Raw genomic sequence first — 19,785 nt, 5'->3', positions numbered from 1 at the left:
CAAGCCCACACTGAGGGATGGGGGTCATTCATCACCAGCCCCACTTCCCTTTCCTTGAAATGCTTTGCATGGGCAGCACAGAGACCCCCCACACCTCAGGCATATTCCCCAGACCCTCCTGGTCACAGCTGAACGCTGGCACCAGGCTGAGCCTTATGTTTTCCATGATCTGCTGGATCTCTGTGCAGATCTCATCCCCCTGATTCCTGCTCCCACAGCAAAAGCAGTTTGTAAAGCAGAGTGAGCTGCTGATGGTGGGGAGTGGCTCTCGTAGTGCTGCAGTGGGATGGGAGTTTTGTTTCCAGCTTGCTTGTTGTTTGCATATCCATTTTATCTTTATGCATGACTGAGCCTCCCTTAATCTCTGCTAAAGGGTCAGTGAATGAAATATTTTTTATAGACAGACAAAGCCCTTTGGATGAAATTCTTGCTGAAGGGATAAAACTGTTTCCCTCTTTGGGTAAAAAAAAAAAAATAGTCTCATTCTCTTTAAGTGCCAAAGTGGTTTGCTCAGTCAGTCTGTCCATCTGTTGGATCAGCTTGGCCTGTGCCACCCGTCAGTGGTGCTGGTGCCAGCGGAGCTGTGCCCTGCTCCACACCCTGCTGTCACTTACACCTGTGCCAAGAGGAGGGTGCCAAGGCAAGCCTGGGCAGCACACAGTGAAATCTCTTTCCCCCTGCTGCTCTCATGCCCCTCCTTGAAGGTGGAAAGCTCTCGCTGAGTGCTGGGGTCTCGCTGCTGCCCGTGGACAGGACCACGGGAATGGTTCAATAAAGTAATTTCTGTGAGCTCAATCAGGAGCTTCTGCTGCAGGCAGAGGACCCCCATTAGCACAGAGCTGTGCTGATTCTGTGTCTGAAGAGGCTTGAGCCAAACTGTGTTAATTTAAGTGTGCCTGATGCAGTGTTGAGCTCAGCTGTCCCTTGGCAAACCAGCAGCAGGATTGACCAAGGGGCTGTACAAACCAGAGATACAATAATTTCCTTCCCTCCCACTTCCTTCTTGAAATCTCTAGGATCTTTTGGGGGGGAGGGGGTCTCTCCTCCCTACAAAAAAAAAAAAAAAAATTGAGTGCAGGTCAGTGGTTGTCTCTGCTGCTCTCGGTGCCTGGGGTGGGGTGCTGTGGCCGGGGATGATGCTGCGGGTGATACTTCCAGTCAGGGCCAGGGTGCAGAGCTGGGGTTTGGGGTCTTCTGGGAGCCATGGCTTCTGCTTGTTCTTTGCTCAAAGATGGCATCTTTTCCCTAATTATTTATGCAAAATACTCTTACCTGTGAGAGCAAAATGTGGGTGTTTTCATCCTGACCAAGGGCAGGGATCACTTGGATCTCCCCATCAGCAGGGCATGGGAGGAACTGAGGCTGTGCCAGGGAGACCAGCTCTGCTCAGGCATGGAGAAGAGGGTTTTGGTCCCACTCATCTGGTTGCACTGATTCTTTGGGGTGTGACAGCAGTGGCTCCCGTGTCACCACTGTGTCCTTACTGGTGCTTGTCTTTCTGCAGAGCTACACCAGGAGCGCTGCCTTCATCGTCACCCTGCACCCGCTGCAGAACACCACCACCGACTTCTGGCGGCTGGTGTACGACTACGGCTGCACCTCCATAGTCATGCTCAACCAGCTCAACCAGTCCAACTCTGCCTGGGTGAGTGCTGCTGCCCGGGACTGGGCCGGCCCACGGGTGGCTTTATGGCTCCGTCCCTGGGAGTGCCTTTGTCCTGCTCCGTCCCCATCGCCCTGACAGTGCTGCAGTCCCTTGCCTTGCTCACTCAGCAATTTCTCCTCTGCAAGGGGACACGGGCCCCTCAGGATTTCTCCCCTGTAAGCACAGGGCTGGCCAGTTGGAGCCAAAGAGGTGTTGAGCAGCAGCCCAGCCTGGGTGCATGGCGTTGGTGTTGCGCTGTCATAGTGCTGGCACTGGTGTTGGTGTGGCATTGGTGTTCCATTGGGGGTTGCAGTGGTGTTGCACTGGCCTTGTGTTGGTGTTGACGTTGCCTTGGCTTTCAGTTGGCGTTGGCATTAAATTGGCATTGGCGTTCCATCGGTGTTGACGTTGCTCCAACAGGTCCATGTTCCCTGAGCTGGAGGCAGCTCCGCAGGTGGGGTCTCACCTGAGCAGGGCAGAGGGACAGAATCCCTTCCCTTCCCTCTGCCACTTCTCCTCATTACTCAGCCCTGCCTCTCTCTCACCATCTGTTCTTCAGGGGTGTCTGGGTTACAGTATTTAGCTGGATCATAAATGTTTACTGGTATAAGACCAACAGGTAATAAATCAACCTTTCCAGCAGGCTTCTCCGAAAGGTGACTTTGAGGGTACAGCCCTCACTTGAACTACACCTTGCCAAGGGAAGTTTTAATATCCAAATTATAGTTCTGAGTCTGGAAGGCTCAGAGATCTCAGAGATTTATAGCCCCTATTAATAACCAATTATTCCTGAGACACATTTGCCTTGCAGTTGGGCCCAGGCCGTGGCTGACCTGCATTGCTAAATGCCCTGTGAAAGTGTGGTGACAAACATCATATATTTTGTGTCGGTGCTGGTTTCCCAGCTGTCACACTGTGAAAACAATCTCACCCATGCTGCAGGGACTGAACCATCCATCAGTGCCATGATGGACACAGGGAGGGGGAGTTGCTCCCCAGAGATGCAGGCTGGGATTGCTTTGGCTTGGGTGGGATGTCCTGGCCATGGGACGAGGAGCGCTGACATCCCACGTTGCTGTCACTGCTGGTGGCAGAGTGGCTCCTAAAGCCAACAGGGCTTGAGAGCCGAGTGGGAGCAGCCCAGCCCTGCTCTGCTGTTGTGCAGGATCAGATCTGTGCTGGAACTGAGGCACAGCCCATCCTGCAACAGCATGGATGTTCCTCCTGGAACAGCAGGGTCCATCCCTGGCAGTGTCAGCTGTTGTGTCCGTGCAGCGCGAGGGGGCTGGGTGGGTGCTGGGGGTGGACCTGACCTTTCATCTCTGATCCCTCAATAAGCTGGGACATCCTCCAGCCATTCATGTTCTGAATGAGAAACGGCATTGTGGTCCAGCACCCCACTCTGGGGCCACCATGTCACCCTGGGGCCACCCCGTGCCAGCAGCCCCCCGGGGTCCAGCACCAGCCGCTTCCTTCATGGGTGTCTCCTGATGCCCTTCCCCGTGTCCCAGCCCACATTTCCAGTCTCAGTGAGCTGTACTTCTCTCCACAGCCCTGCCTGCAGTACTGGCCCGAGCCGGGGCTGCAGCACTACGGCCCCATGGAGGTGGAATACATCTCGGGAGTGGCGGATGAGGACATCGTGTCCCGGCTCTTCCGAGTCCAGAACGTCACACGGGTGAGCTGCTTGATATGAATCACAGAATCCCAGGATGGTTTGGGCTGGAAGGGAACTTCAAAACCATGTTGTTCCTACCATGGACAGGGACATGTCCACTATCCCACGTTGCTGCAAGCCCCGTCCAGTTGGGCCTTGGACAGTTCCAGGGATGCAGGGGCAGCCACAGCTTCTCTGGGCAGCCTGTGCCAGGGCTTGACAACTCTTTTGGTGGTGAAATTTTCCCCTAATACCCCATCTAAACTGCCATGATGCAGCCTGAGGCTGTTTTCTCTTTTTTAATCACTTGTTACCTCTGAGAAGAGACTGATCCCACCTGGCCTTCAACATTTCAGGGAGTTGTTGAGATCAGTAGGATCCTTCCTGACTGCTGGGGTCTCCAGCCTAACTCAGCTCCTGCAGAGGAGACAGACCCAGCTCTCCTCCTGCCAAAGAGGAACTTGTAAAATTGCCATTGCTCCATACAGCCTTTCTGGAGTTCACAGTTCCTTGAAAGGTGTTAGAAAACTTCCTGAAGACCTTTCTCCTCCTGCCTGAAGCTCCATCTCTGCCCTGCCACACACATAGCACAGGATGGACACTCCCCATGTGGGCACGGCAGCTCCCCTGGCATCAGCAGAGCCCTTTCCCTGCAGGATGAGAAGATCCACACAGATTTTTACCCTTTGTCGGTGTTGCATGGCTGGTTAAGCTTGCCTTGAAAGAAGAGAAATGCAGGGCAGCAGGGAAAGGATGTGGTGATGCAGAGCTGTATGCAGAAAGAAGCAGCTGGTTTACCTACAAATGCCAGCTGGGAGGAGGTGGCATCCCTGAGTTCTTTAAAGTCCTGATGGTTGCCAAGAGGCTGAGGCCAGTGCCCCAGTGAAGGTCACTGGGCAGATGGGAATTAGGGAGCTTGGAAGGGAACGTTTGGCTTGGCTGATGGCCCAGCTGGGAAGGTGCTTTGGCGCTGTGGCTGGGGCCAGAGGAGATAAATCCTGATTATCTGAACTGTTAACACAAAAAGGGTTTTGGTTCACGCTCCCCGAGGGAGCATCTGGCATTTCCTGGGTGTCAGCACAAAATCCTACACCAAATATGCTCAGCTCTCAGGTGGTAGAATATACTCTGGGCTAAATTAAAATGCAGCGTGATGGAAATCTCTGGATTGACGAGGAGATTCCTCCAGGGAGCAGATTGCTGGAGCAGGGCTGGGAAATGCATGGAGCCACTTTGTGCCAAGCCTTGCTGGAATGGAGATGGGCATTGGGGGTGTCACAAGTGCTCCAGAGCTTTCACCTCACTTCAAAGCAGATCCCAAAACTTTCCTTCCCAGGCTGTCAAAGGAGTTTTCTTCTGGTTTAACTCCATTTATTTGTTTCCTCTTCCTCCTCTGCCTTCCTGGCTTCCATCTGGAAGCAAAAACTGGAGCCTAAGGTGGTCAGCCCATCACAGGCACATCACCAGCTCACATCAGAGCTCCCAAAAAGGTTCAGGAAAGCTCCCAAAACGGATCAGGAAAGCCCCCATTTGAAATGTGCAGGTTAGAGTGGGCACCAAATGCCCCCAGCTCTCAGTCCCCAGGAATACCAACTCCCCCACAGGAACACCTGGTCCTGCTGGGTGGAGAAAGTCTGGTGCTCATCCCACTCAGCAGGCACCTGAAACTGGGTGGATGGAACCCTGCAGAGCTGAGTGTCCCCCACCTGTGCCTGACCCCCCATCTGGCTCTGACCCCCCTTTCCCCTCCACGTGCTCCCCACACATGAGCTGCGAGCCCCAGGTTGTGTCTGGGGGGGTGACTGTGGTCTCATCCAGTCCCAAACTCGGGATGCTCCGAGTGCTCCTGAGCAGGAGTCTCCCATCTGCCCAGCTAAAGGCTGCTGAGCTCTGTGGATGTAATCCTCCTCCCGGATCCAGCTAACCAGATTAGGTTTCCAAACTAACCAGATTACCAGGTATTAAGCTCCTGCCTCTGTGGCAGCCTCTTGGCAGCCTCCAGGTTTGCAGCGAGCACGACAGAACCGCATCCCTTGGATCTTGGGCATGAAAAGAGGAAGGTGTGATGGAGGAGCCTCGGGGAGGCTCAGGGGCCTGAGAAGAGGTTTGGGGGATACAGAGAGAGCCCAAGGTGCTGTGAGGTTGGATAAACCATGTCAGTGGAGTTCTCCTGGGTGGGATGGGGTGGTGGAATGAGTGTGAGCTGGAGGCCAGGGCTGAACCGTCCACGTTAAAGCAGCAGGAAAGGGTTTTCCTCTCTGCCTCTACTGTCCATGTGTGGCAAACCCCTCCTTCCCTCCATCAAACCTCTCCTGCCCTCTGTCAGATCTCCAGTGGAGGCGAATGAGGGCAGCCCACGGGTTCCAGCTGATGAGTTTTGCTTTTCCAGTTGCAGGAGGGGCACCTGATGGTCCGGCATTTCCAGTACCTGCGCTGGTCAGCCTATCGAGACACCCCAGACTCCAAGAAGTCCTTCCTGCACCTCCTGGCCCAGGTGGAGAGGTGGCAGAAGGAAAGTGGTGATGGCAGGACTGTGGTGCACTGCTTGTGAGTGTCAGCTAGGGAGGAGCAGGCTCTGCTGGGGGAGAGATGCCTCCAGATTCCATGTCCACAGCACTGCCTGGAGATCCTCACAAAGCCCTCACTGGGGTGACTTTGTCCCCACATGGGTCTACCTCTGCCACAACATGAGTTTGGGTCACCTCCTCTGTGAGATGGATGCTCAGCAGGGGTGACAGCAACCTGCCCTTTGTGCTGGCAGAGGTCCCAGCCCTGTCCCAACATGCCGTGTGTGTAACAGGCTCCGAAGGGACGTGGCAGGAGCTCCCGCCACTTGCTGCTTATTGTGGGGGGTGACAGAGAATCATGGAGTGATTGGGCTGGGAAGGGACCTTAAAGCTCATCTTGTTGCAGTTGGAGGGACTCCTCAGGTTGCTGCAAGCCCTGTCCATCCCTGTCCTCCCAGTGGGATTGGCTCATGAACACCGTGTGTGTTCCCCTCGGATGGGACCCAGCACATTCACAGATGGGGAGAGACAGCAGGCGAGCCTTTAATCAAAAGCTAATTGCAGCCTTGTCCATCTTTGTTAGCTGAAGGATAATTTGAGAATATGCTTTATAAAGCTCTGGCATCATGTTCTCTCTTCCTCTCCCTTGTTCCCATTGCTGTCAGGCTTCAGGTATGGTGGTGTGGGAACAGGGGTTCAGCCCAGGATTTGGGGAGGTTCCCAGTGCCCCATGTGGGTTGTGGGGTGGTTCCTCCAGGCAGCAGCACCACCGTGTCACCAGCCCAGGGTCACAGCTTCCCCAAGGTCACAAGGAGTTGATCCATGGCAGGGCTGGGACCTGAGCCCAGATGTCCAAGATCCGGCCTTGGTAATCCAAAAGGGCGTTTTTCTGCTCTTGTGAGGGTTGGAGGGCAGGATCATTGCCTTGCCACCCCGTGGGGCAGGTTCAGGTCCCCTGGTACAGGTACAAGCCCCTTCTCTGGGTCATCCCCTGGGATGCAGGGTCGGATAGAGAAAGGGAGACTTGGAGGGAGCAGGAGGGTGCTCTGATGCCACCTTGCCACCCCTGACATGTGCGTTTGTCCCACCAGGAATGGAGGTGGCCGGAGCGGCACCTTCTGTGCCTCCACCATGATCCTGGAGATGATCAAGTGTCACAACATGGCAGATGTTTTCTTTGCTGCCAAGACCCTCCGCAACTACAAACCAAATATGGTGGAGACCTTGGTAAGCACCAGACCCTCCCTGTCCACCCTGGCTTCTGGTCCTGGCATGGAGGAGAGGTGCCGGGGATGCTCACCTCCCAAAACACTGCCTTTTCCACCCAAATCCTGATCAGCATCATGGGCATCCTCACGCCAGCACTGTGCTGGGCTGGGCTCACCTTCATCCTGCTGTGCCAGCACAGCCTTGGAGTCAGTGCTGGGATTGTTGGAAATCCTCCCCAGGAGTTGTAAGGCAGAGTCACATTAACCCACAGGATGCAACTGAGGTTCTTTGGAAGGTTTGTGGCGTTGGGAGCAGCACTGGTGTGGAGTCAGATAAATTCCTGTTGGAAATATAAAAGGGAATGAGCAGCACTTGGAGTGAAATGAATAGGTGCACAAGGTGCTGGGAGCAGTAATGGGGTGATGTGTTCCGAGGAGGAGGCTGGAGCTGGCAGCAGGTCAGGGCAAAAAGCCCCTGCCCTCATTCAGGCCGCTGATGATGGGACAGGGGAGGGAGCAGGCACTTGTCTGTCCCCGTGGTGGAGGGATCCAGGTGCCTCATGATGTTTTAAAAACAAGTCAGCTGGAAGTGTTTACCCTGTTTAGATTATAAAATCCCTAAGTTGCAAAATGAAATGGTTTTGAGGAGGGGATGTGATTTGCATTAGGAATTAAAAGCAGAGGAGAGGGAGAGGGAGGGGAGAGGGGAGCAGGGGGAGGGATGCAGATAATGGAAAGATGATGTGACAAGCATGAAGCCACCAGACCCATTGGGCTAAATTGCAAGGGTATTAAAAAAAGGTAACATTTCCCATCAGGACACAAGCCTCCTCCCGCCTCAAATGAACCTGAACTGGCTATTCTGGGAATCTCAATCTCCCAGAGTCACCGGGGGGCCAGATCCATGCCTGGTGTAAGGAGCTCAGCCCAGCAGAGAGCACTTCCTGCTGCCTGCGCCTCTTCCCCCTCTGTTTGCCCCGGGGGTTATTTTTATATGATGATAAATGGAAACAATCTCTTTCCTTAATCCAAAAAGCATTATGTGCTTTTAATCTGGGCTGCCGCAGCCTCCTCGCTTTGAAGTCCTTTTCCCCTCTGCCTGCTCCCACCTGGGAGCCCGTGGCCGCCCACCCGTGTGGGATAACAGGATTTCTGTGCCAGTGCTCAGGCTCCAGTCCCCATCCTGCAGCCAGGATCTGGGGAGATGAGCTCTCCCCTCTCCCTCCCTGCTGTCACACCCAGAGCGCTCCCACCTGATGGCCCAGTGCCTGTAGCAGCACCAAAATCCTGATTTGTTTGGGGTTTTGCTCTCCTGGGATGGGCACTGCCAGGGCTGGAGCTCTCCCGAGGATTTTGTGCTGTGAGCTGTACGAGGGTGGGGGAGCACGGGAACAGGTCATAGAAAGGAGGACAGGGCTGGATGAGTCTGCCCTCACAAGCCCCAGTTCAGGGATTTTTGTTACAAAATCAGGAGTCAGCCCCTCTGGGCTTTGCCTTTGCGCAGCTGACGGGGAGTGAAGGGTGGGAGGATGCTGACACCATCCCTGGATGTCGTATGAAAAGATGGGAGAGGATGCCTGGTCCTGCTGGGCAAGAGAATTAGTGATAAAGGAATGTCCTGGCAGCCAGGGCAGGGCATCTCTATCCACTCCAAACACGGATATTTGCCTGGGTGCTCTCCCCTTTTCCAGCCTCTGCTGAACTCGGAAACAAAAACTCCTTGATTTCCTGCCTAAGGTTTTATTGTGGACCCCTCTGACCCCATTGTTCCTGCGTCTCTTCCACCATTTGATTGACACATGTCAGTCACTGCGGTGATGAAGCTGCTGAGCCCCCAGTGCTGGTTGTACCTGGGGTGGTGAATAAAGGTTTTTTCACAATAAGGGGATGTTGCAGTCCTGGTCCCTCCCTTGGGCAGGTGAAGGTGCTACATGTCCCCAAAATGCTGGATTTCAGTGCGTGTGGAGCTGTTGGATGTGGGGCACCACGCCCCTGCCCCAGCAGCGGGTGTCGTTTGCCAAGAGTGGAGTTTCTCCTGGCTGTGGCTTCAGCAGAACTGCCAGGGGGCCCAGCAGGCTGACAGGTGTTTCCTTAGGGCTGTTCACAGGTGGTTTTCCACATAACTCTGAGAAACAGTTCCCCCAGGAGATTGACAGCCTCTCCTCTCTCTCCGAACAGGAGCAGTACCATTTCTGCTACGACATAGCACTGGAATACCTGGAGTCCCTGGAGACCAGATAGCACCTGGCCATGAGAGGGGCAGCAAGGGCTTGTGCAGGGGCCGTGCCAGCCGCGCTTCCCAGCTGGGCGCTGCGTCCCTGCTCGGGGTGGGGAGGGAAACAGCAAAGGACCCACCAGGAAACGTCGGATCCAGCAAACGAAAGGACATGGAGATGTGTTGGCCACTCTCCGTCTTCATCCTCCGCTCTCCATCTTTCCTCCCTGCCCTGGGCGTGTCTGAGTGGGTGAATCCCACAGCTCATCCGGTTCCTTGGAATCACAGCCTGGGGTTGGTGTGTGTGGGATGCGGCCCTGCGGTGCTGCTGGGTCTCTGGAGCTGCTGGAGAGGAGGCCAGGGAGGGGAGGAAGAGGAGGCCAGAAGGAGCTGAGGCTGTTTCCCATCAGAGAAGGATGGACACTGGGAGATGTTGCTCTTCTGTGTGCGGAATTGAAGCTGCTCCTCGACGAGCCCGGAGGCTGCTGGAGGTTTTCCCTTGGTGGGACTCGCTCTGAGCTGGAGCACAGATCCCCCAGGAGCTCCTGAGTTTCTGCCTGTTGGCACCATGAGTTTGATCCTGTTTCGGTTCTGTGAGTCCGACCCTCTGTGTATCCAGCCCTGGCCAGACAGGGATGAGGGATGGGGTCACTGGCCATGCACTGTCCCTCTGCAGGGACTGACCTGGACCCTCCACCCTTGCAGAGGGTTGGAGGGGATGGTTCCTCAGCATCTCCACACCTTCCTCTCCAGCTGTAGCAGTGAATTCCTCCTGATGTCCCACAGGCACTGGCCCATGGGTCTGGTTTTAACCCTTCCCTTGTGCGTCACTGCATTTGAAGCAAAATCCTCAAAATTCGTATCCATCCCAAATACTTCTGGATGTCACCCCTGGGCAGTTACCCATTGATGCTCTTGGCTTCTGCTGGGGCAGGAGGGTCGATTTTGGGGTGGTGTTGGGTTGGGCTGAGCTGTGCCAAAGCTGTGGCCGTGTGTTGGGGCTGGGCAGGGGGAGGGCCCCACACTCCTGTGCCATCGGGGCTGGTGGCTGAAGGTGCCTGATGCTTTTTAGCTCCATCCTGCTGCAGGTGGGTATGAAATGGCACTTCTTCCATCTGATGGTGTGGTAATTACAGGGATTCTGCTCTCAGCCTGGTTGCAATAAAATAAATGGCCTTGGGAAGGTGCAGCCAGAGGGATCCAGGTCTGGGAACGGAGGGGAGGTTGGTTCTGTCCTGAGGGCCAGGCAGAACCCTTCACCATCACTTTTGGGGGAGATGGAGCAGAGCAGATGAGAAACTCTTCTCCAGATGCTGGAGGTTGCATGTGGGCAGCCCTGTTCTTCATCCATCTGCCATCCTTCATCCCCCATCCGTGTTCCCCCCATCGTCCAGCCACGCCTCCCCAGGGCAGGGGCAGCTTCCCCGCCCTGCCTGCCTGGGGCTGCCAGTCCATTGCCAGGGAATTCTCCCCAGGGAATCACGGAGGCTGCACAGCTGAAAGGGCTGGAGGAGCAAACCCAGGAGCTGCTTCCATGCACCTTCCAAGGGTGAAAGAGAGCAGGAAGAGCCATCCCTGCCCTCTGTGCCCTTGGACAATGTGCCACCACTGTGGTGATGGGCATTTCAGCACCACCCCTGACCCTTGGTTCCACCACCTCGTCCCTGAGGAATTCACAGTGTGACAATAACTTATTCCAAGGGCTATATGACATCATTCCTTCCTTCTTCCCATCCCTGCTGTCTCACGTGCTGTGTGCCCATTCTGTTTTGTCACCAAAAGGTCTTTTTTACCCCCAAATGGTCCAGTAACACCAGTACCTGGTAAAACCAGTACCTGGCTACCCCAGAACCCACACTGGGATAAATTAGTGTCCTTTTCCCAGTCCCCATCTCTCCATAGACCTGCCTGTGCTGTCCTGGGGAAGGTGCTGTATGCTGGGTGCAGAAATGGTGTGGTTTTGTATAAAACAGCTGAGCTGAGCCTCTGACATCCCTGGGAATGGGATGGGATGCTCTGGGGGCTGTTCAGCCTTGGAGCTGGAGGGATGCTGCTGCCTGGGCCACGCACATCCTCCCCGTGCTCCAGAGGGAGGGAGCATCCCACAGGGCTCTGCAGGTAAAGTATTGCCAGAAAGAGGAAAAGGAGGGGAGTTGAAACCCCAGTTCGTCCTACAGAGACTGGAGGAGTTGTATATATGTTTTAAAATCAAGATTTTTTCCTTTTTATTTTGATACCTCCTTGCTGGGTGTCTCTGGGTTTTTAGGGCATCTCTGGTGAAGGGCAGATTTTGAAATCCAAGTGCTATAAAACCCAACCCATCTCCAACTCCTACTGCCATGCTCCTCTGACACGAGGCAAGGACATCCTGTACATAGGAATATATATAGAAATCTATATATAAAAATATAAATACTGTTCTTAAGATGGATAATGTTTATTGGTATTACAGATTGGAGTGGTGCTTTTTTTTTTTAATAAAAACAAAACAAAAAAAAAGGAAAAAATAAAAACCCAAGAAAAACACCAAATTGGAACAATTTTGTCTATATGCAGTCAAAGTGATCCTAAAAGCTGGCAGCATCCCAGAGCTGGTGCCAGAGGAACTTGGGACCATGAGGCAGGATGGAGCAGTGGGACCGAGGGAGGGACATGCCTGATGTGGATTGTACCACACATCCAGCTGTTGTTAATGGTTTTAAATTTTTTTTTGTTATTATATTATTATTTTTGGCTTTCTTTTAAGAAAATCGGTTGCATAAATAAATGTTCCAAATTTGTGATGGCCTCTGGAGTTCTTTCCTGGCTCTGAGCTGGGAGCTGTGATGTGGGGAGCCCTGAGGTGCAGAAAAAGCCTCTCTCAGCCCTATCTTTAAAGGGTATTTTTGGGAATAGGTTTGCAGGGCCAGGTTCTTACAAAGCCCTCGTGGCACAGAGGAGATGGGGCTGCCTTGTGCTTCCAGAGCTTTGCTCTTGGTGCCCTCCTGGAGATCTTGGACTGGGCAGGGCTTACCAGGCCCTGGCTGCCCACGGCTTCTGATGGAAGAGGTGGTGTGGAGGAAAAAGCACCGGGGCATTTCCCAGCTGGAAAATGAAATCCTGTTGTAAGAAGAGCCTTCAGGAAAAGCTCCTGCATTGTCTTCAGTGATTTATTTATTATGAAGCAGCCTTCAGTTAAATGTGTTGTGATATGAAACACTTCCAGTAACACTTGAGTCTTAATTTAATGGAGACCAAGGAAAAAAATCTAATTGACTTGTCAGGATTGTTTTTCATCTTTAATTAAGGCTCGTGAAGGACGCATTAATTACACTTTATTGATAAATAATAAAAATAGGGCTCATGCAAATTAAAACCAAGTCCTGTCCTTGGGAAGGGCTCCGGGTGTGCGGGTTCAGCCCTGGCAGGGCTGTCCCTGGGGCTGAGCTGTGTCCCCAGGGCTGTCCCTGGGGCTGAGCTGTGTCCCCAGGGCTGTCCCTGGGGCTGAGCTGTGTCCCAGGGCTGTCCCTGGGGCTGAGCTGTGTCCCCAGGGCTGTCCCTGGGCTGAGCTGTGTCCCCAGGGCTGTCCCTGGGGCTGAGCTGTGTCCCCAGGGCTGTCCCTGGGGCTGAGCTGTGTCCCAGGGCTGTCCCTGGGGCTGAGCTGTGTCCCCAGGGCTGTCCCTGGGGCTGAGCTGTGTCCCCAGGGCTGTCCCTGGGGCTGAGCTGTGTCCCCAGGGCTGTGGGCTCAGACTGGTCTGAAGAGAGAGACAGCAGCTGTTCTCAGCAGAAACCAAATTGTGGCTGGCTAAGGTAAAAAAGGGAGAAGCTCTGTGGGGACAAGGGTGGTGGCCACTGGGTTTGGTGCTTCTCAGAGGCCCTGGGGGCTCAGAGGTGTGGGTGGCACCAGTGTCCTTCCTTACTTCATTCCTGCAACTTCTGGAAGAGGCATGGACAGCCCAGAGAGCCAATAGGGCTTCAGCCAGGACAGGAACAGAAGTTCAGGTGCTCATCCTGTGGAGATGTCCTTGTGTCCCACCTCGGATTCATCAGCGTGTCCTGGTGAGTAACCTGTTGGGAGTAGCTGGGGATGGGTTGGGATGGGATGGGATGGGATGGGATGGGATGGGATGGGATACAAACCCTCTTTCCCTGTTTTGCAGAGCCAGGAGAGCTTGGCATGGGCATGGCTTGAGGCACTCAGGTCCTGCTGCTGCTCTGCCAGGCCTGGACAGATCAGAGCCGTTTAAAGGAAGCAATTTGCATGTCAATAACCAATCCAAATACGTGTCCAGTGCCCAACTCTTGGCTCTTGGGAATTGCTTGCCAGCTCAACGCCTCTTTTGTGCTGTTATCTGCAGCACACACGCCTGGTAGAGCTGGTAATAATTTCCCTAAGCCAATGTCATGGTATTGTTGGAGGTGACCTGGATATTCTCATTCCATCCCCAGGCTCGTTCCCTAACCCTGGCTGACAGACAGCACTGGAAGTGTTGGGGAGTTCAGCTCCAGCCTGGGGCAGCTGCTACAGAGGTGGCAGGTGGGGCCCCCTGTCCCACCCCTCTCCACCTGCCCAGAGGGGCTGGTGTTCCCAGTGGGTGCTCAGCTTTGTCCTCACCGTGGCCATCCTGCCCCTGGAGAGCCCACAGCCCCAAACCCTCTGCAGGACCTGGGGAGTGTGCCCAGATCTCACCAGGTAAGGAGAGCCATGGCCAAGGTTGTCAAAGGAATGCTGGGCAGGGATTCCTCTTCCTCTCTTCCTTCAGGAGAAACCAGACCCTTCCCAGGGTGGGGCTCCCACTTGGAGCCCCCATCCCTCCCAGCAGCTCATGGCATTTCAACCCTCTGAAGTTCGGGCTTGTTCCTTTTGATGCGGCATTTTGGAAGCTGCCTCGGGCCAAGGGGCCGGGCAGAGGCGGGGCTGAGGGAGGCTGTGTCAAACCCTCCTGATTAACCCTGGCAGATTAATTCATTAAAACAAAACCAAATTCAATTAATTCAGCGGCCCGTTTATCACCTGGCACGTCCCTGCAAGGCCAAGAGCTGCTGTGGCTCAGGCTGGGCTCATCCTCATCCCCCTCTGATCGCTGCCCACGCCTGCCTGCGGGGCTGGAACGGGACAAACCCATCCCGCTCCCGGCCCCGGGGCTGGGCCACGAGCCCATCCCTCCTGGCTGGGCTTGATTTTCGGGCACAAGTGTGGGGTGACCCTGTTCCCATGGACAGCCCGGGGCTCTCAACCCACGGTGGGCACAGGGAGCAGGGGCTGAAGAGCCCCATCCAGGGATGTGCCCACCTGCCCAGGCCATGAGCTGGTGGCACAGACACTGCGAGCTCCAGAGACTTCCCACCTCTCCAGTGCTCCAGGTCCTGTAGGAGAATTTGTTTAAGCAGCCTTAACTGGGCTCTAATCTCCATGCTGCTCATGTCACCTCTAAATGTTCCATCCAAAGGCTCAATGGGAAGAATTTGTATTTTGAAATAAATATTTCCTCACGGTGTGCAAAATATCTAATCATGTATTTATCCTTAAGTACTTCCAAAAGTCAACATAATTATTCCAGTCCCATTAAGTTCAATTTGCAGTAAATTATGCATTTAGCTTTAAGTTGAGGTTGTTGGTTAGAGTCAAGATAAAGCTCTTGCTATTTATAAAGCAGTATTTCAGCACAGATACAAAACACAAATGCTTGGACAAGAAAATCCTGCTCCGGAAGTTTGGGGAGAATTTCAAATAGGGAGGTTAACAAAAATATCTGTAGAGCGTCTAATCACAGATATGTGAGCACACTCAGTCAACTAAAATGAACTCCCAAACAGCTCCTGGCAAAACAATTTTCCTCTGGCTAAAAAATTTGATTTTTTTTTTTTTTTCAGGACATGTTTTGGAAAAACAACTTAATCATTTAAATTTCCTCTTAAGTGTCACGTCTTTGAGGTTCACAGGACAGGGAAGGTGTTCCCAGGGGAGGAGGTGGAACAGCTTTCACCTGTGATTTACCTGTGGTCTCAGGTGTCTCTGCAGATAACAGCAGCAGGGAATTGTCTCCCCGTTCCTGAGCAGCCCGGGGCCCTTGGGATCCGTGGGGATCTCTGGCGGGGGCTCAGTCAGCCCTTCCACGTTACAGCTCTGCACCCAGGTCTGCACGTGCCAGGCCCTCTGCATTTCAGCGTCAGTGGCCAAGTGACAATTTTTTTACAGTCCCAGGAGGTGCAGAGAGTGATGGGAGGACTTTCAGTCCCAGAGGACCTGTGTTGCTGGAGCCAGTGGACTGAGACAGGCCCCTTGGAGTTTCTTGGTGTCTCTGACCCGCTGGTGGGCTGAAGGATGTTCCTTCAGGTGAGGCAAGAGCGGAGTCTGCCAGCGGTTCGTTGTGCACGCTCAGGAGAAGATCCCTCAGTGCTTCACCTCTCCCTTCCTAAACCCAGCCTGACTTTATCTGAGCCGCAGTGCTTGGGCTGCTCCCTCTGTGGCACCCTGGGGAAGGGCTGGGGGCAGCCCCTGTGCCGGGCAGAACATCTCCCAGCACTCCTGTCACCCTGGGGGCGATGACGCTGCCCTGCCCTGCCCTGCCCGGCTCTGCCAGAGCTCCTGGGCAGGGGCAGCGCGGTGCCAGGGCTCGCTCAGCCCGCCGGGGCTGCTGCTGCCCGCGCAGGGGGCTCAGCTGGGCGCTGCAGCTGCCGGAGCTCTCGAGAGGAGGCAGCGAGCCTGGCTCGGACGTGGCTGCCCGTCCCCCGGGCACAGTGGCCGCGGCGGTGCCAGGGGCTGGCAGAGCCTCTGTCTGCGGCTGGCCCGGCGCACACACCGCGGGTGCTGCCCGCTGGCCCAGCGCTCGCCGTTCGGGGTGGGTGCTGCTCAACACAGCCACAAAAAGGGAGCACAGCCACAAAAAGGGAGCACAGCCACAAAAAGGGAGCACAGCCACAGAAAGGGAGCACAGCCACAGAAAGGGAGCACAGCCACAAAAAGGGAGCACAGCCACAAAAAGGGAGCACAGCCACAAAAAGGGAGCACAGCCACAGAAAGGGAGCACAGCCACAAAAAGGGAGCACAGCCACAAAAAGGGAGCACAGCCACAGAAAGGGAGCACAGCCACAAAAAGGGAGCACAGCCACAAAAAGGGAGCACAGCCACAAAAAGGGAGCACAGCCACAAAAAGGGAGCACAGCCACAAAAAGGGAGCACAGCCACAAAAAGGGAGCACGGAGCTGCTCGTCTCTCCCTGCTTCGCGCGACGCTTAAGGAGGTTTCAAGAGGGACTGGCTGACTCGGCGTCTCCAGGATTTTTGTTCTTACAAAATTAGATCCATTAGGAATGTCTGGCTGGGAGCTCGGTCCCATAGCCTGATTTCTTCCCTCAGGATTTGCACCAAGAAGTGTCTAGGTCACGGCAGGGAGGCTGGATGGCTGTGGGAAGGGCTGGGATGGGGAAGGCTGTCCCTGAGGATGTGCTGGTGGCTCTGCAGACCCCTGGGAATTCACCGGTTCTGGCAATGGGGGCTTTTGGGGTGGGATTCAGAAAATTTTTTTCCTCCTAGGAAGGATTAGAAAGTGTAAGAGCTTTCCTGTGTAAGCCTGGACTGACATCCTGCCGTGCATCCACCCCAGCTTCCCTGGATCTCCCTTCTACCTCCCCTGCAGCTCACTCTGTGGAGGTGGAAGAGCACCAGGGAGTCAGGCAGGAGCCTCCTCTGAAACAGGGACTTAAGCACTGAAATGTAGAAACTTTTCCAGAATCATTTCACAGCAAATTTCACACCTTGATTTGGTTTGGGTTTGGTTTGTACTTTTTTTTCCTTCTTTTTTTATTTTATTTTAATTTTTTTTTAAAGGAGGACATATTTTACCCTGTCAGAATTTTCTCCTGACTTGCCACTAGAGACCAAACCCTTCTGGGCATCTCTCCAAGCACCCTTCCTGAGCCAGCCCCTGGGTCCTGTCCCCACAGCTGTCATGGGGATCTCCCCCCCAAGCCCCAGAGGTGCTGCCTGAGCCTGGTAATCCATGGGCTGCCCCTGCCAGAACAAACAGGGACTCTGGGAATGTGCTCGTGCAGGAGAGCAGGGCCATGGTCCCTTCCAGGGATGGGGCTTAGTGGTGGATTTGGCAGTGCCAGGTTCAGGGTTGGACTTGATGATCTTAGAATCCTAAATCATGGAATGGTTTGGGTTGGAAGGGACTTAAACCCCACCCAGTGCCACCCCTGCCATGGCAGGGACACCTCCCACTGTCCCAGGTGCTCCCAGCCCCAGTGTCCAGCCTGGCCTTGGGCACTGCCAGGGATCCAGGGGCAGCCCCAGCTGCTCTGGGCACCCTGTGCCACCTTTTCTTACAGGGCTTTTCCAGCCTGAATGGCTCTGTGGTTCCACGGCTGTGATCCCCAGCTCCCAGGCCTGTTGGCAGGCACAGCCCAGCCCCAGCCCCAAGGTGCTGCAGGAGCCAGGCCCAGGAGGAGGCTGGGGAAGCCGAGAGCAAATGCTGGATCCAAGGCCATGAAACATCCAGGAGCTCCTCAGCGAGGGGTCGCAGGTGATCTCCAGACCGGGCAGTGCCAAGGTATGAACTTCCCATCAAATCGTGTTCCCCATTTTGCTTTCTCTTTCCTGGGAGCTCTCAGAGGCATTAAGGGAAGCAGGAGATGTTTGCAAGGTTAAGAGACTCGGTGTCTCAACTCACCAGAAGGTTTGCAGTAATTTACAGCTGCAGGCAGCCAGTGCTCTTCATGGGGGGAAGGGAAATGCAATTTAAGAGAACACAAATAAATAAGAAGCCGCAGCAGCCAACACTCTCTGATTTAATCCCAGCCCACGAGAAAGATTTATTCTGTTATCTGACAGTTTGATCACTCCAGGAATCCCATAGGTCAACCCATATCTACTGTTATTATCTCTGGGTCGTTTCCACCAAGATGCACAGGGAAGATTTGTTAAAGAAATGAACCGAGAAGGGCATTGATAGGAGTGTAATGGATGGACCCCCAGAGACCCTTGTCCTGGAGGGGACTCCAGCGATGCTGTTCCATGGCCTGCGTGGGCTGTGGGTGGATGGACCCCCCGGGTTCCCTCAGGACTGCAGAGCTGGCCATCCCAGCTGGCCATTCCAGTCAGCACTGCAGAGCTGGCCATCCCAGCTGGCCATTCCAGTCAGGACTGCAGAGCTGGCCATCCCAGCTGGTCATTCCAGTCAGGGCTGCAGAGCTGGCCATCCCAGCTGGTCATTCCAGTCAGCACTGCAGAGCTGGCCATCCCAGCTGGCCATTCCAGTCAGCACTGCAGAGCTGGCCATCCCAGCTGGTCATTCCAGTCAGGACTGCAGAGCTGGCCATCCCAGCTGGTCATTCCAGTCAGGGCTGCAGAGCTGGCCATCCCAGCTGGTCATTCCAGTCAGCACTGCAGAGCTGGCCATCCCAGCTGGTCATTCCAGTCAGGGCTGCAGAGCTGGCCATCCCAGCTGGTCACCTTGGAGGCTGCTGTGTGGAGCTGCTCTGGAAGGAGCTGGAGGACCTTTCCACTGGGAAAAGCCTTGTGGGACACCAGTATCAAGGGCCTGCAATTCCTGGGAGCCATGCAGGTGCTGGCAAGAGGGTTTGCTGCTCTCGATGCCAGAAAAGGGTCAGTGGGAAGGATCCCTTTAAAACCCCAAGGAATCAAATGTGCAGGCTGGAAGCTCGTGGGGCACCTGCCCCCAGATTCCCACCCTGTGGCTCTCCGTTTCACCCCTCCCAAACCCCATCCCCTTCTTCCATATGTGTCTGGGAAGAGCCACCAAAAACACCCTCTGTGGCACTTCTTTGGGTTATTTTCTGCAAATTACCCCTTCCTCAACCCTTCCCCACTTCTTCCCTCACTAATAATTTCCCACTGCAGAGTGAGCCTTTTGCTGTCGGAGCTGCCTGGGAATGGCACCAAGGAGCCACGGGAAGCTCTCCCACGCAGTCAGGCACGTAGCCACAGAGACATATGCAGGGGGAAGTGCAGCCTGTTCCAACAAACAGCCGGAGTGCAGAGACACAAACACACACAAATAAACAGGTTCACACCCCCCAGTGCACCTGAAACGCGTCCACACAGGCAGATGCTCTAGTGGGCCTGGCTGGAGTCGCTCAGAGTCACAAAAGTGCAGGGGGAAGTACAGAATTCCCCCTTCTCTGCTCCCACAGCAAGAGAAAATGCAAGGCTGGGACACAAATACCTTGAATTCCCCGCATTGGCTGCCCTGGTGCCAGACCATTTGGCAAAGGTCCCTCTTGGTTTGAGTTTCTCCAGCTGAAATCAAATATTGCCAAGCTCCAGAAGCTGAGGTTGTTTGCAAACCTGTCCTTGCCCAATTTCATGCCTTTCACAGGCTTTTTCATTTGGAGAAAGGCTGGCTAAAGGCTGCACAAGGGTGGGCAGGAAACTGCTGCCCCAGGAGAGGGTGTGGGATGGGTAGATGGAAGCCTAATTAGTGGCGTTGCATTAATTGAGCACAGGAAGGGGTTGGAGATTGAATTTTCAGTGGGAAAATGTTGTTTTCCTTTTGATCCAAGGTTTCTCCAGCATGAACTAAATAAGTGCTGATAGCCTGGCTGGGCTCT

General features: G+C 54.5%; 1 protein-coding gene across 12 annotated transcripts in view; it reads left to right on the top strand.

Annotated features, from left to right (window-relative positions):
- PTPRU (protein tyrosine phosphatase receptor type U) overlaps nt 1-12,012 on the top strand; it is a 56,582-nt gene extending 44,570 nt beyond the window's left edge. For 5 of the 12 annotated variants that reach the window (XM_053998654.1, XM_053998653.1, XM_053998652.1 and 2 more), the window contains 5 exons: nt 1,505-1,645; nt 3,198-3,323; nt 5,692-5,849; nt 6,901-7,036; nt 9,196-12,012. In XM_053998654.1, coding sequence (XP_053854629.1) covers nt 1,505-1,645; nt 3,198-3,323; nt 5,692-5,849; nt 6,901-7,036; nt 9,196-9,258 — 624 coding nt within the window. In that variant the 3' untranslated portion in view covers nt 9,259-12,012. The other 7 variants (XM_053998643.1, XM_053998645.1, XM_053998642.1 and 4 more) reach the window with 5 other exon arrangements.
- The last annotated feature ends 7,773 nt before the right edge of the window (nt 12,013-19,785 follow it).

The sequence above is a fragment of the Vidua macroura genome, chromosome 25 (assembly GCF_024509145.1).
Source record: "Vidua macroura isolate BioBank_ID:100142 chromosome 25, ASM2450914v1, whole genome shotgun sequence".
NCBI lineage: Eukaryota > Metazoa > Chordata > Aves > Passeriformes > Viduidae > Vidua > Vidua macroura.
The sequence above is the reverse complement of the archived record's forward strand: the minus strand, read 5'-3'. Positions and strand labels throughout refer to the sequence as shown.